The 15,210-nt window shown below is 34.7% G+C and overlaps 1 protein-coding gene across 2 annotated transcripts in view; it reads left to right on the top strand.

Moving 5' to 3' along the window:
• ACVR1C (activin A receptor type 1C) overlaps positions 1-14,881 on the top strand; it is an 86,735-nt gene extending 71,854 nt beyond the window's left edge. Inside the window, exons 5-9 of one of the 2 annotated variants that reach the window (XM_079924107.1) lie at positions 2,011-2,178; positions 3,515-3,671; positions 5,650-5,774; positions 7,918-8,048; positions 12,261-14,881. In XM_079924107.1, coding sequence (XP_079780233.1) covers positions 2,011-2,178; positions 3,515-3,671; positions 5,650-5,774; positions 7,918-8,048; positions 12,261-12,386 — 707 coding nt within the window. In that variant the 3' untranslated portion in view covers positions 12,387-14,881. Of the gene's footprint in view, positions 1-2,010; positions 2,179-3,514; positions 3,672-5,649; positions 5,775-6,035; positions 6,531-7,917; positions 8,049-12,260 lie in introns of those variants that run through there. The other variant, XM_079924108.1, reaches the window with a different exon arrangement.
• Positions 14,882-15,210: the final 329 nt, after the last annotated feature.

Genomic DNA, 15,210 nt, shown 5'->3' with positions numbered 1-15,210 from the left:
ACATTATTAGAATGGTGGCAAGCAAGACACTTTTAGTGAAATTAATGTACTTTGAGTATGGTTTATATCGTGAGGTTTAACATTAACAACCCCAAATAACACTGCTTTATGAGATTTGTGGAATAAGACAGACCATCAACTTTTTGGTATTTAAATCAATAGTCACAAAATTTTGTGTATATGCCCAGTAATCAGGGACTAGATATAGAGTTTGTGGATTACCTATGCTCTCTTTCTTCTTTTTGCATAGCTTTTACTCACTTAGCTATGCAACAATTCCCTTAAAGGGAAACAGGGAACAAAGGTGAGCAAAACTTGATCCAGTCAATTATTTTTTTATTTGTATCAGTTATACTCATGAAGAACTTTGGAGAGGTGGAGATTATAACATCAATCTAGCCACAAATTATCTGTGGCTATCAGAAACCTACCATTACCTAGGAAAATTTTAAATCTATGGTTATTTCTATTTAATATAAGCTTGATCATGAAAGTATTTATGATTCATTAGATGGCCAAAGGGAAGTTTAGTGTTATTATACATTTTGGCCGTAGTTATGTTTGCTGATGATTTGTCTTTTCTGATTTGCCAGGGAGAAACTGAATAAAGCCAAGTCAAGCCAGGGAGAAACTGAGCTTAAAAAAGGAAAAGGTTCTTTCCAAATTCTTAACTATACTATTGAAAGTGAAACATTTCTTATTAAGCTGTTAAGAACTTTTACTTTTTCTTCGTAACATTGAGCTAAACTATCTACTGGTTAGCTTCATTCGCAATGTTATGAAAGCAGTAATGACTACCGTTATATGGATCATCCTGATAGAGCTAATTTAATCATGACATTTATTGGATTATAAAACAATATGCACAACAAAGATCACCCTTGATTGTCTCTTCTTCAGTTTAACTGGTCTACCTGTGTCAATGGCTTACTTGTCAGTGGCTTTGATTCCAAGTGGTCTCTAACATCACTTTCATTTTCATGCATTTCTATATCTTTTGCGACATTTACAGTTTCACTCTTTAGTTTAGTCAACTGTCTGACAAAGACATTGATACGAGAGGGCAAAGATAGCCGCTGGTGTTAAGCAGGGAGAGAGGTGTAAGTGTTAGTTTTATATGTGGTCAGTTTATTAGTGAACTTTATCATGTTATGTTGATTTTTGCATCCCTAGGAAATGTTATCACTACCTGGATTTGGAAATTAAATACTTGGATAACCAGGAGCTCTTGTACATAAAGCACTAAGTACAAAAATTCCTTAGCAAATGTTCTTTAATTATAGTTCCCTTTCACTGAGGATCAAAACTGGTCAGGACTTCCCAGGGCTATTGTAGACATCTGATTCTGAAAGCTAAAGCTAAGTCTAGGGACTCTAATACCTAGAGAAATTTTAGGCTAATTTCTCGTCTGCTAAAAATCTTTTATAAACTGGATTAGCTTTGGTTAAATAAGGTAAATTATTTGAAAAGGTCTAGTAATTGTGTTTGGCACTTATATTAAGCTTTGAGGGAAATCATAAATTTCATATTGTGAAAGATGAATAATATGACCATCCTTGGAATGTTAGAGTTTTATGATAGTAATAATACTTTGTGTAAATTTGTTATATTTCTGTTTTTATTGGTACAATCTTTCTTAAAAGCTCAAGAATAATTTATAACACAACGCTGAGCCTAAATGCATCTCTCAGTAGTTTCTGCCATAATGTGGTTGCTATTACCAGCAGGTATTGATGTAGAGGGAATAAGAAAGGAGTAGTTCAGTTGGTAGAATCACTGCCTCACAGCTTCCTATAGCAATGGTGGGTACATGTAACAGGTTCTAATATGTCAATAGGAATTCGTTGAGAATTTTCACCCTACTAACTTGGACTATAAGTATTATCACGGAAGGAGTTAACTTTGCTTCGTTAACAACACAGATTTGCTTTAAACACTGACATTTGTTAAAAGCTTTTGGCTTCTTTCTCAACATAAACTTACAGCAACAAAATAACTTTTTCCTGTTAGATAATGGAACTTGGACTCAACTTTGGCTTGTCTCTGAATATCATGAACAGGGCTCCTTATATGACTATTTGAATAGAAACATAGTGACAGTGGCTGGAATGATCAAACTGGCACTTTCAATAGCTAGTGGTCTGGCCCACCTTCATATGGAGATTGTTGGTACACAAGGTATGTATTTTCTTTCTAATTTTTTTTCTCCTTGAATATGAAGATAGAAACACTAAGTTGTATTTTAGTGTTCAGCTGTGTTTTAGTTTATTACAATTATCAAGTGTAAAGAAACACTAAAGGTATTTTATAAAGCTGAAGGTTTTGTCATGATATAGCCAACTCTCATCTACATACTTGTCATTTTGTATACTATCCATAATAATATTTTGATTCCTAGTGGCTCTATCTTTGCTATTTACAATATGTACCTGAGAGATCTTGCTTTGGTGGCAAATGCTCTATTTTCAGAGAAAACAAATGATTTAACTGTTTACCTTTGATAATTAAAATAATTAGAAAGAGTTATTCTGACCTTAAAAAAATACTTATATATCATGTACTTGAACTCCAAATAATACACACTGTCTCGTCTGTTTATTGAGTTAATAGAGAATTGGCTCTAGAAAGTCAGTCTAGTCACCGTAGTGCTTCTCAGATTTGGATTCATGATCCCTTTAAACTCTTAAAGATTATTGAGGACCCCAAAAGTTTGTATATTTGGGTTATATCTATTAATATTTACTATATTAGAAACTAAAATTGAGAAATTTTAAAGTATTTATTAATTTACTTTAAGTATAATAATTAACCAATTAAATATTAAAATAAATAACATGATTTTTAAAAGTTACATAATTTTTGTAGTACAAAAGCCAATCTAGCTAAAATAATGCCATTTGACACTTTTGCAAATCTCCTTAATGTCTGGATTTTCATACCTGTTCTTCATTCAGTCTGTCCCAGTATGTTGTTTTTGGTTGAAGTATGTGAAGAAAATGTGACATCACACAGATATGTAGTTGGAAAAGAGCCTTAAGGACCCCCAGGGATCTTTGGGCCGCATTTGAGAACTGCTGGTGTAGGGTGGTAGAAGTTTGAAACTTGTTTTGTAAGAGAATATTTGCTATGTTCTTATGTGGACATAGCAATGCTAATACTTTCCCTACTTATTCAGCAAATATTTACCAGTGGTTACTAAATGTCACCTAGTGTTCTAAGCATTGGAGGCACGGTGATGAGTAAGACATAGCCACTGCCCTTAGGTAGCCTACAGTCTAGTTGGGAGGGACAGATAATGCATATGAATGAGTAAGATAATTTAGATAGTGATAAGGGCTATGAAGAAGGCAAAATGGGATAGTCTGATGGAGAATGACTTGGAATGTAGAATGGGGGTCAGGGAAGACCTTTCTTAGAAGATAACATTTGAGCCAAGTCTTCAAGATGACGCCTTTCAGAGAGGTTCAATCTCCAGTAATGAAAAAAGTGAATATGTTTACCTTATGCTTCATAGGTAAACCTGCTATTGCTCATCGAGATATAAAATCAAAGAATATCTTAGTGAAAAAATGTGAAACTTGTGCCATAGCAGACTTAGGGTTGGCTGTGAAGCATGATTCAATACTGAACACTATTGACATACCTCAGAATCCTAAAGTAGGAACCAAAAGGTAAGATAACTTACTTTGGTAGCATACTGAGACTTATGACTGCCCATAAACATGAATGCCTGGGATATGTGTATAGGGAGGTGGGTGGAAATCCAAAGTTGGAAACCATTAGGCCCAAGAAAGCAAGAAGTCTTCTCTGGGTCACCGAGAAATCAGTGGCACAATGGTTATAAAGCAAGAAGAGTTGGCATTTGGTCATATAGAAAGTAGCTATTTGTGTGGGGAGTCCAGTGGAAAGGAATGGTGGAAGTGATGGTGATATATTATTTTTAGCGTGCCACATCTGAGAATAGTTTTCCTACAGAGAGGAGGAAAAAAATGTTAGCAGTGTATAGCTCCTCCAAAGCCTTTATATCAATTCTTCAATACCTCGTAAATGAACTGAAACTCAGGGCTAGTTCTATACATTCAGGTCCTAACAACAGATATAGAATCAATACACTTAACTAGATAGGTGATATAATATATATATATCTATATAATATAGGTTATATAGATATATATCTATATAATATTCTCTCAATATTTAAAAATATTATGTAACATATTTACCTATAGTTGTACTTATCCATAAGTCTCCCCAGTTGATGTGTATTAAGGTAATATGAGTTGGACACAATTCCCACTTTCAAGGAACAGAATCTCTGAAAGTTAAGAACAAGCATGATTTATATAGAGCATACCACACGTATGTCAGGACAGACCCATTAGTAATGGGATTCCTGGTGTTTTCTTATTATAGCCAGACTGTGGCCATATGGCCAGCATACTTCTGTTTCCTTTCATTTGAATTTCAGGATCTGTGCTACTTTGGCATAATTCCAGGTTTCTTGACCTTGAAATCAGAAATAACCAAAACACTTTCCTGGAGTTGTTAAAGGCCCTTGAGAGTAGAGAATTTCTAAGCTGGTATAGTTAGCCTACAAGCCATATTTGAGATTCCAGGCCAGTCCCTCTGAGTCCTTCACTTTGTTCCCTGGGAGACTTTAATGGGGCCCCAGAAACACTTTAGGACAATTTATTCAGACTGGGCAGCCCTAAGGGACCTCTTCTTTTTTCCCTTTAAAAAGCAAGTTTTAACTTGTCTGTCAGGGAAGTCTGGGATGCTGGATTCCTTCAGAGAATCTAAAGCTTTTAAAATATTGGGGAGAGTGTTGCATCCTCACCTCAATATTCTGAGAAATCCTCGATATATCCCTAAGACAGCTAGGCTCTGTCAGGTCCCAGGGACTGTAGAAGTTTTGATTTAGTCCTATTCAAGCAAGGCTGTAATTTTATTGGAGCCAATATATAATATGAATATATGTCTTGGAGCCAATGTATAATAACATTGTTCATTCAGAGCAGGTATTTGTGGAATGATGCTGAGCACTGTGTTGGAGTACTGGGCCCACCATGATGAATAGAACATACTCCTTGCCCTCAAGGAGCTTTCTTGGCTACAAACTACTGGAAATTGAGTTCCATCTTTCCTATTGAGTGCTTTCCAAGTACTTGGCTCCTGGCCCACAGGCTTTAACACTAGGATGATCTCTAGTTCTATTTAAAATGTTTTAAAAATTATCGTTCAATAATTAAATAAATTTATAAATAAATAAAACACACAATTATGTCAATAGATGCAGTAAAAACATTTCACTAAATTTAATCTCCATTATTGATAAACACTCCCAACAAACTCGAAATGAAAGGAAACTTTCTTAATCTTATAAAGGACTCCTACAAAAAACTTACAGTTAGCATCACACTTAGTGAACCCTGGCCCCCTGCATTGGGAACGCGGAGTCTAAACCACTGCGCCACCAGGGAAGTCCAGTTAGCATCATACTTAATTTTATTCTATTATAGTGGCTCAGATCAACCTGTAAATTTGATGTAAACTGCCTTAACATATTGTATATCAGGATTTATTAACATTGTGTTTTACTGGACTGCTATAAGCTCATACACAGAATCTGAAGTGTGCATGTTTTTGAAGGTACATGGCTCCTGAAATGCTTGATGATACAATAAATGTGAATATCTTCGAGTCCTTCAAACGAGCTGACATCTATTCTGTTGGTCTGGTTTACTGGGAAATAGCCCGGAGGTGTTCAGTTGGAGGTAAGATTTTGGAAATATTCTTTGTGTCTGCCTTTCCTTGATGCTCTAATTCAATGCACTATGTTGAATCGTTTCTAAATATTTAAGAGATTACCTTTTGGCGATATCTTTCCAGTGGCAAAAGTGGAGCATTTTGAACAGAACGGAGATTTTAGGTTGTGATTACCACTTAGTTCTCCTGATAATTCTGATTTCCATAATAATACTTTGCAAAGCACTTGAAAATTTTCTTCTTTGAGCTGTATTCCTATTTTATATCAGAAATTAAACCCAAGGAAGCTAAATGACTTGCCAAGGCCGCAGGACTTAAATTGAAGTCTTCTGGTTCTCGGGCTTTTCTTGTTCATTTCTTTCCGGTGATGATGTATGTGTGGGGATTAAAGTGGAGGACAGAGGTAAGCAAAGACTAACTTCCTGACTCTACTGCTCCCAGCAGTTTAGAGATTAATAATGAGAGGAAGAATTTGGGAAGATGAAACCCTGTACATGCAGTCTGATGAAGTTGTTTCATCAGTGGAGAAAAGTTAAATCCTGGTAGAAAATGATTTAGATTTTTCAGTTTCAAGTGAGACAGACTTAGTCCTAAACCTTGTTTTAGCAACTTCCTGAATGTCTGACTTTAGGTGAGTTATATGGTCTCACTTTCCTCATCTGTAAAACGAAGATAATAAAACTGACCTCTTGGGCTTTAAGGATTTAATGGACTAATTCAATTAATTCATGTGAAGCTTTTTGTATAGAGCCTGCTCATAGTAAACATTCAATGAAAGAACTGTCATTATTAAACCACTGTCAGTTTTTGCATTTTGTATTGATGTCATTTTGCCTTACATAAATCTCATATTTAAAAAAATGAAAAGCTTAAAATTTAAAATTATATTTGAATGAGAAAACATGCTTTCCCCCTTTTATTCCTAGGTTAGATAATAAAATATTCAGGAAGATGAAACTATTCACAGAAGCAATAGACTTAGAGTGGTGCAGAAACAGTACATGGACACTGGAATCCCCAAGCCTGGGATCAAGTTCCAGATCTGCCACTTACTAGCTATGTGACCTTGAGAAAATTCATGACACTCTTTGTGCCTCAGTTTCCTGATTCTGTAAAAATGGGATACTATGTACTTTCTTTAGTCAGTGCTTTTGAGGAATAATTAGTTAAAACATGTAAAGGGCTTAGGAAGGTGCTTGGTAAATAGCAAGATTCAAACATGTTACTATTTTTTTTAATTTCATACTGATATTTGTCTAGATTTGCTTTTAGATTTTTGTCCTTAAATTTTCTTCAACAGTTGAAATGGTAATTTAGTTAACATGATTTGAATTTCATTTTCTAAATTATGCCAATCTTAAATATTTAAATTAAAAGAACTATAGTTTAATTCAATTGATTCTGTAAGGAAATTCTTGAACTCAGGTAACATTCTGATAATTAAAGTCAAATCTTTGTCTATTATTTGAGACTCTTTAAATATTAACCTTCACGTTGAACTGTTCATCTTCAAATACCTTTGGCCATTTCTCTGGAACATTCTCAGATCTAGTAGCTGTAAGATCCAAATGTAAAAAACTCAGCTCTTAAAAGATTGCCTAACAATGTTCAAAAAGAGAAAGCTATTGTGTTTTGAAAAGGAGAAATATACTTCATTCACGGAGAAATATACGTCATTCACAGATCAGTGAGGCTTGCTGTAAATTTTGTAATTAGATATTACTTCTGAATTGCACAATGGCATTTTATGAAAATCAAAATTTACATAATTTTCATAATATGAAATTATATTTTTATAATTATTAAGTTATATAAATGTAACATATTTTATATAAAATTATATATGTATAATTATATAAAATTATATATTTTATACAGTAATTACATATACTTTTGTCTCATATAACTTGTTTAATTATCAAAATTATATAAATTTTCATAGTATAAAATTTCATAAACTTATATAACTATTCAACTTAGTGCTTTAAACTTATATCTTTGGTTTTACAATGATACATAATTTTAATAAGCCTGATTTTCCAGTTTTCCAGGGTACCACTTGTGCCTAGAAAACTTAATTGGTATTATTTTGAAGTAAACATCTTTGTTTATTATTCACACTGGGAAATTTATTACGCAACTTTTTTATAGGAATTGTTGAGGAGTACCAGTTGCCTTATTATGACATGGTGCCTTCAGATCCCTCAATAGAGGAAATGAGGAAGGTTGTCTGTGACCAGAAGTTCCGACCAAGTATTCCGAACCAGTGGCAAAGCTGTGAAGTAAGGCTATGTTCTTATGTGTATTTTTCCCATTATAATTTTGAGGTAAGTATCAGGGTGGATTTTCAGAGGCCATAGTCCTGTTTATCTAGGCATCCAATTCATTTCATGTATGTAGGTATATGTCTTCATATAAGCTTCAGAAGGATTTTATTCCCTTTAGCTGTCAGTATCATAAGGCTAAGTTATGTGGCAGGAACAACCTTGACATCCCAGTGACTTCACACAAGACTTTATTTCTTGCCATGCCAAGTCCCCTGTAGGTTAGGCAGCTTTCATTGGAATCTGTGCTCCCTGTGGTGATTCAGTAATCCAGGTGACTTTGATCTTGTGATGCTGCTATCTAAACACATAGTTTCCAGAGGTCTAGGTCAGGAGAAGAGAGGAGCTGGAGGGTCACACACTGGCTCTCTAATACTTTGGCTCAAGTGACACATTTCATTTCCACTCATGGTTCATAGACCAGAACGAGTCACACAGTCCCATCCAGCTGGAAGGGAGCTGGGAATGTCGGGAACACAGGCATATTCGGTGGGTAGTCAATGTCTGTGCTACACAGAGTATTACAATTTCAGTCATCCTTAGAGTCAATAAATTATTCCTAATCCCTAACTTGCTGAAGTTTGAGTTTATTCTCTTCCATCAGAAAAGCTTCCCCATGGCAGGGACCATTGTTGTTTAGCTCCTCATCTTGTACCACACATGTAGTAACCATCATAGAGCAGACATATTGCAATGCTTGTTCTGCCTGTGTGAAGAGAGAGACTTCTCTAGCTCCCACAGGAAGTAAAAGGGAAGGTGGAGGAAAGACTATAAATCATCTAACTAGTTCCACAACTATTTTAATGCTTTAATCTCCCCCATCCCAATTATGACTGTTTGTCTTCTGCCATATTTAAATGTAATGCTTGAGGCGATTTTTTTGGTGACATCTTTTAGTTTTGGCTCTGTCATATCTTATACGGTTACGTTTTTCCTCATTTTTCCTCTCCTTCATGTTTCGCTCAACTCATTTCCTATTTAAGGCAAGATTTATGTCCTGATATTTCTATTTTGTGTAGATAGCTTACCTATATACTCATTTGAGAAGCAGAATTTGAGGCATTTATAAGCAAATTGAAATTAAATTAAAATTTTTTCTGATATTAACCATTTCATGCATATGAGAGGATATTAACATATATGTAAAGTTATATGTAAAGATAATAGAATTCATGACCAAGTTTAAAGAATAGGACACTTCCAATACCTTTGAAGATTCCTCACCCCTCTGAGAGGCTACTATTATAACTAATCGTTTTATTATTGCCTTGCTTTGCTTTAAAATTTAGCCATACATATATATATATATATATATATATATATATATATATATGTACGTGTATATGGCTAACTTTTGTTTATTTGTGAAATATATTGACACTTACTATAGATATTCTTCTTAATTTTTTTTACTTTACCTTATATATGTATAGCTATAATCTGTTTATTTTCATATCTGTGTAGTATTCCATTGTATGTATCTAATTTCTTTTTTTCACTCTACTGTTGATTGTCACATGTGTGATTTTTAGTTTCTTTTAAAACAATACTGCTGTGTGTGTGTGTAAAAATTATTTCTTTAGGGTATAAAACTATAGATTCTTTTGGGGTGCCTACATAGATGATCATATCCCCAAATAATGAGAGTCCGGGGACTCATACCTTTCTTATTGCAGTTTCTAGGATTTCCAGTATAATGTTGTGTGAAAGTTATGATAGTTTTGCCCCTTAAAACTTTTCATGTCTTACCTTTGACACCTTTTTTTATATTAGTTTTGTTTTTTATTGTTTGTTTTGGGGTTTTTGTTTTCTTTTTAAAATTTTCTTTGTTTTTTGTTCTGATTCTGTAAAAAATTCCATTTATTTGTTTTGTTTTGTTTTAAATATACTTTTGCTTTTTACTTATGTTTAGACTTTTCTCTTTGCTTTTTAAAATGTACTTTATTTTTTAAATATTTTATATCATTTAATTTCTAGCATCTAATGTTTTGATAGGTTTGATTTTCCTGTTTGTTGTTTTGACTAACTCTTGCTTGTGATACTTTATTTCCTCATCTTCTTGTGAATTTTCACTATGAGCTCAGGCTTACTGCAACATTTTAAGGCTAAGGTTTGATTTTTTTCTTTACCAAGATCAAAGATTTAGACAATTTTCTTCACAAAGTTCCTTCTAAGACCAATTCATGCTTACAGTCTGGACTTTGTAAATGTCTTGATCTGACACCTTCTGTGTGCTTTGGGCTGTATTTCCTGTCTTTCACATATGGTCCATCAATTCTGAAATTCTAGACTGTGAGATCAGCAAATGCCATCAGAGCAACGCCTTGCTTCAGTGATTTCTTATACCTCTCTGGATTCATGCATTCTCATTGTTTTCCCCTCTGAGTATTTATCTTATTTATTTACCAGTTCACTTATACTGATTTTTTTAATTCAAAATTTTTGATATTAGTATTTAGATCATTATTTTATTGTGGCATAATTTACATATGATAAAATGAATAAATCTTAGTATGTAGTTTGATGACTTAAAGAAAAATGTATATGTGTGTACTTACCATCCAGAGCAACACAGGGAATTTCCAACCCATCCCTTATCCATTTTTGTCTTTCATGTCCTTTCTTAGAATATTTTAAAAGATAGTCATTCTACCATATTCCCAGAATTTTCAATTAAAAGAGGATTAATAGCCTCCCTCTATAGGATTAATATCTGTGTTTTGACAGGATTTTTAGAAATATTTTAATTCCACTACAAAGATTTTAAAGAAAGTTTACATATTCTGAAAGCCCAAGGGCAGAAATTGTTAGCTTTTTTATACATAACATATATAATTTCTTAATTGAAAGCATTTTATTTTCATGCAGCTTGAAAGAAGAGGAAAATTTTCATAAAATGCATACATAAAATGCATAAAAAGATTAATCGTTTCAAAGATTATTGATCATCTCAAGAAGATAAAGCTATTCAATTGATTTCACTTACTCTAAAAGGATGTTGTGTAAGGTGGCCATATTCTCTTTCCTAAAATTACATTCAACAGAGTAGGTGGAAGACAAATAAACAACTAATCACTAAACAGAAAAGACTAAAACAAATGAAACTGGTCCATCATTTCACATTATGCTAATCAAACATGACCTTAAAAATGATAGTGTAATTCCATAAACCAAAATGCCACTGAGCAAAGGCTCCCTATCATCTCCTATAGCTACCTTCAAGGTCCACAAATGATGGCTTCAAATCATCTAGCAGATCAGTGGGCCCTGTGCCTCTGCCTGAAGCCAGAGGAGATCGCCTGGCCGCTTTCTGAGAGGAGACACCTGGCCTGTCTGAGAGAAGACACCCTGGTCTCCCTAGGAGAGGAGGTGCCCTGATCTCTGTTTGAGGGGAGACAGCCTGGGCTCTGTCTGAGGGGAGAGCCCTGGTCTTTCTATGCTAGAAGTTGACCTGGTCTCTGTCTGAGGGGAGAAACTTTTTTCTCTGTTTGAGGGGAGAGCCTGGTCTTTTTCTGAGAGAAGTCACCTTTGTCTCTGTCCATGGGGAGACATTCTGGTCCCTCTCAGGGGAGATGCCTTAGTCCTTATCTGAGGGGAGACAGTCTGGCCCCTTTCTGAGAGGAAATGTCCTAGTCCTGGTCTGAGGGTAGATGTCCTGGTCTCTAAGAAGAGACACTCTAGTCTTTTTCTGAGAGAAGTCACCTTGGTCTCTTTCTGTGGGGAGATGCTCTGGTCCCTCTGAGGGGAGATGACCTGGTCTCTGTCAGTGGGGAAATACCCTGGTCCCTTTCTGAGAGAAGTCACCCTGGTCTCTGAGAGGAGACGCTCTGGTCTTTTTCTGAGAGAAGTCACCCTTGTCTCTGTCTGGGAGGAGAAGCCACGGTCCTTGCCTGAGGGTTGATGCCCTGGTCCGCGTCTGAGGGGAGATGCTCTGGTCCTTGTCTGAGTGGAGACGCCCTGGTCTGTGTCTGGGGGGAGATGCCCTGTTCCTTGTCTTAGGGGAGACACCCTTGACAGGATTTTTGAAGTGATTTGGCCCTGATCTCCTTCTCATATTGATTTAAGTTTACTATTTCTGTATCAGAGCTTAGCATCGATTCCTGTGTTTGTGGCTTTTCTTCTCTCGTACTGTGTTTTGTGCTAAAGACTTTGATATTTTCTCTCTTAAAGGCACTCCGAGTCATGGGGAGAATAATGCGCGAGTGTTGGTATGCCAATGGGGCAGCCCGCCTAACCGCCCTCCGGATTAAGAAGACTATTTCTCAACTTTGTGTCAAAGAAGACTGCAAAGCCTGATGATGAGAATTGTGTTAAAAAGAAACCTCTCACATCTTTCTTTCTCATTTTTCCTTTTTATGTGAATTTTTTGGCCTTTGTTTTGTCATAGTTGCTGTTGTTCTACCTCAAAGATAATGCAGTGCAGTATTTAAGTGCCCAAAGGCACCATGAAAAAATAACTAAAGTCAAGTATGGGCTGGAGTTGACTTCATCCACTCCCCATGTTGTCTTTAATTTTATTTTGAAAAGCAACACATCAACTCATCTTTTTATTTAAGAAACATATTACAAAAGTGTAAAATAAGCTATATGAAATAATGAAAGTTATTAAGGTTTTATTTTACTTGAATCAGGAGCACATGAATGAATAGAAAAGAAAATATAAAAGCCCATTGTTTTTTCCTGAGATGAAAACACGTTTATTAAAAATGTGGCCTGGAGGATGTTATATCTAAACAAAACTTTAGATCATAGAATCTGTGGTTTTCTCTTTAAACAGGATCTTTTAAAAATTAAATATTGCTCTGAACTTTAGTATACAAAACATGTAAAAGTAGTGCTGCTCAGGTGGAAGATGGAAGGGAGATCAGATCACTTCCCTGGTTTCTCCTTCCCTGTTCTCCTCTTCATAATCCACCACCACAGCAGCCCCTGAGGCAAACAGTTGGGAAGTCACAAGGTTGTTACTTTCTCTTATTTTCAAATGAGACACCTGACACCTTGAGACATTGACAGATGTCCCAAAGTCACATAGCTAGTGATAGAGCTGGCACTAGGTCCAAATCTTATGATAATCCACATGATAGTTAGCTAGCTTCCTACTTTCCCTTTAATTCCTATAGTATTTTTTTCTCCCTATGTAGAAACAACATCTTTCATGACGGAATTTGTGGTTTAGTCAAACGGAAGACAAATTAAGTTATTTTGCAGAATCATAATGGATCTGTATGAACTCTCAGGACAATATCCACTGACATTTTCCTCATAGAAATTCCATAGTCACCCTATTTGTTAGATGAGTTTTAATGTTCTCTGAATACTTCCAGACATTAATCAGTCATAAGGTCATAAATTGTCAGAGATGTCTTTAAGATGTATTGCAGAGATCCCTACCACTTTTGTACATACACATTTAGAAAGAGAAGAACAGAAAAGGAAGAGGCTACTAGGGGATATTTTGAGGAAAATAAGAAAACTCTTAAATGATATATGATAACCAAACCCAAGCAAGGGTTATCAGTAAAGAGATATTCCCTTCCCTTTCAAAATGAGCAATGGGTACAGAAGGCTCATGATAACTTTGCTTTTATTCTATTTCCTGTGGAGACAAAAGTGATGCATTCTGAATAATACATGGAACATTAAATTTTTCCTTCAAATCTATAATTCTGCTTTGGTGAAGCAAGATTTAACATGGTATTGTTTATTGTTCTAAAACATTGTTTCCTAAACTCTGTTCCTTAGAATGCTCTTCTGAGATGATCAAAGACCAAAAGTGTTCTTTGATAGATTTTTAGAAAGTGATACCGCATATTAGTATATTATGTGCTTTGAGGAGTCTAGCAGTAAAAAAATGTTACTTGAATTTCTTTAACTGGATTTTCCAAATTATTTGACCAATGGAACTCTTTTATAAAAAACGGGAAACCTTTCACTAGCCCACATTTTAGTTTCTACAAAACATGACTTGGGTAACAATGTTCTATAGGATATACCTGTGTATTATCACATAGAGTACAATCTAGTGATTACACTTCATTCCACTATGGAAATGTGTTACTAAACCCATCTTCATTTGACTAGGATGAGATATCAAAGGCAAAAATCTGACAGCTGTGGTTTACATATACCTTCATTCTCATTCATGCAATTATCCATTCATTACAAAATGTGGGGCACTGCATATCTTCCTTGCCACAATTTTGGGTTCAACAGGGAAATTAAAAGGTGGATAGGTTCTGCCCTCAGGGATTTTAAAGTCTAATTTGGGAATGGGAACAGGGATGTGGGTGTGTAGGGGAAGTAAATTGACAAATGTGAGGATGTCTTGAATTCTATATGACCGTGGGTTTCAAAAATTGCTCTCAATTTGCAGCACATGTAGGAAGTATCTTTATTGGTTATTCGAGACAATCTAAATTATGTAATCAATTTTTTAAAGTGCATATGGGAAGGAATTCTAAAACGAGCTTCTGTGAAGGAGTAATCTTGCTTGTGCTTGTTACCTTGGTTTCTCATAGATTGTTTCTGCATATATGAGAATGAAATTATTTATTTACTATGATTGTACTATAGTTTCATAAAAACAAGAGTAATATTTCCTCTTTTATTCACATATGATGGGTGAATATACTTATTTAATTTTTGAGAGAAGGTGTTTTATAATCTCCCATTTTCCTTGACATTATGTTTTATAATCTATTTGAAGGTGTCCAAATATAATTCCATATTTTTATTGAGTCAACTTCCACTGTAGAGAAATCTGTACATTTTGAGATATTTTTCTTGTTTTTGTGTTTGTTAACTATAACTCCTAAATGAATAGTCTTATATTTCAATTTCCAAATGCATTTTTAAAGAAAGAGGGTAGGTTAACATAAATTATAAGAAAAAGTTAAAAGTTTTAATTTTTCCTTAACTTTCAGAATGATTATAAATAGAAAATGCTCATTTACAGAAATATGATCCAGTTTAGAGCATTAGGCAAATTTACTGTATATAACCTATGCTGTTAAACTTTACATTATTTCTTTTTAATGGAGTCATTGTGTAATATTTATTTCTTTTGAATTGTGTTACAAGCAAAAAATATTCTTCTTAGGCTCAAAGTGTCAGTGTTCTT

The sequence above is a fragment of the Stenella coeruleoalba genome (genome assembly GCF_951394435.1).
Source record: "Stenella coeruleoalba genome assembly, chromosome: 6".
NCBI classification, from domain to species: domain Eukaryota; kingdom Metazoa; phylum Chordata; class Mammalia; order Artiodactyla; family Delphinidae; genus Stenella; species Stenella coeruleoalba.
The sequence above is the reverse complement of the archived record's forward strand: the minus strand, read 5'-3'. Positions and strand labels throughout refer to the sequence as shown.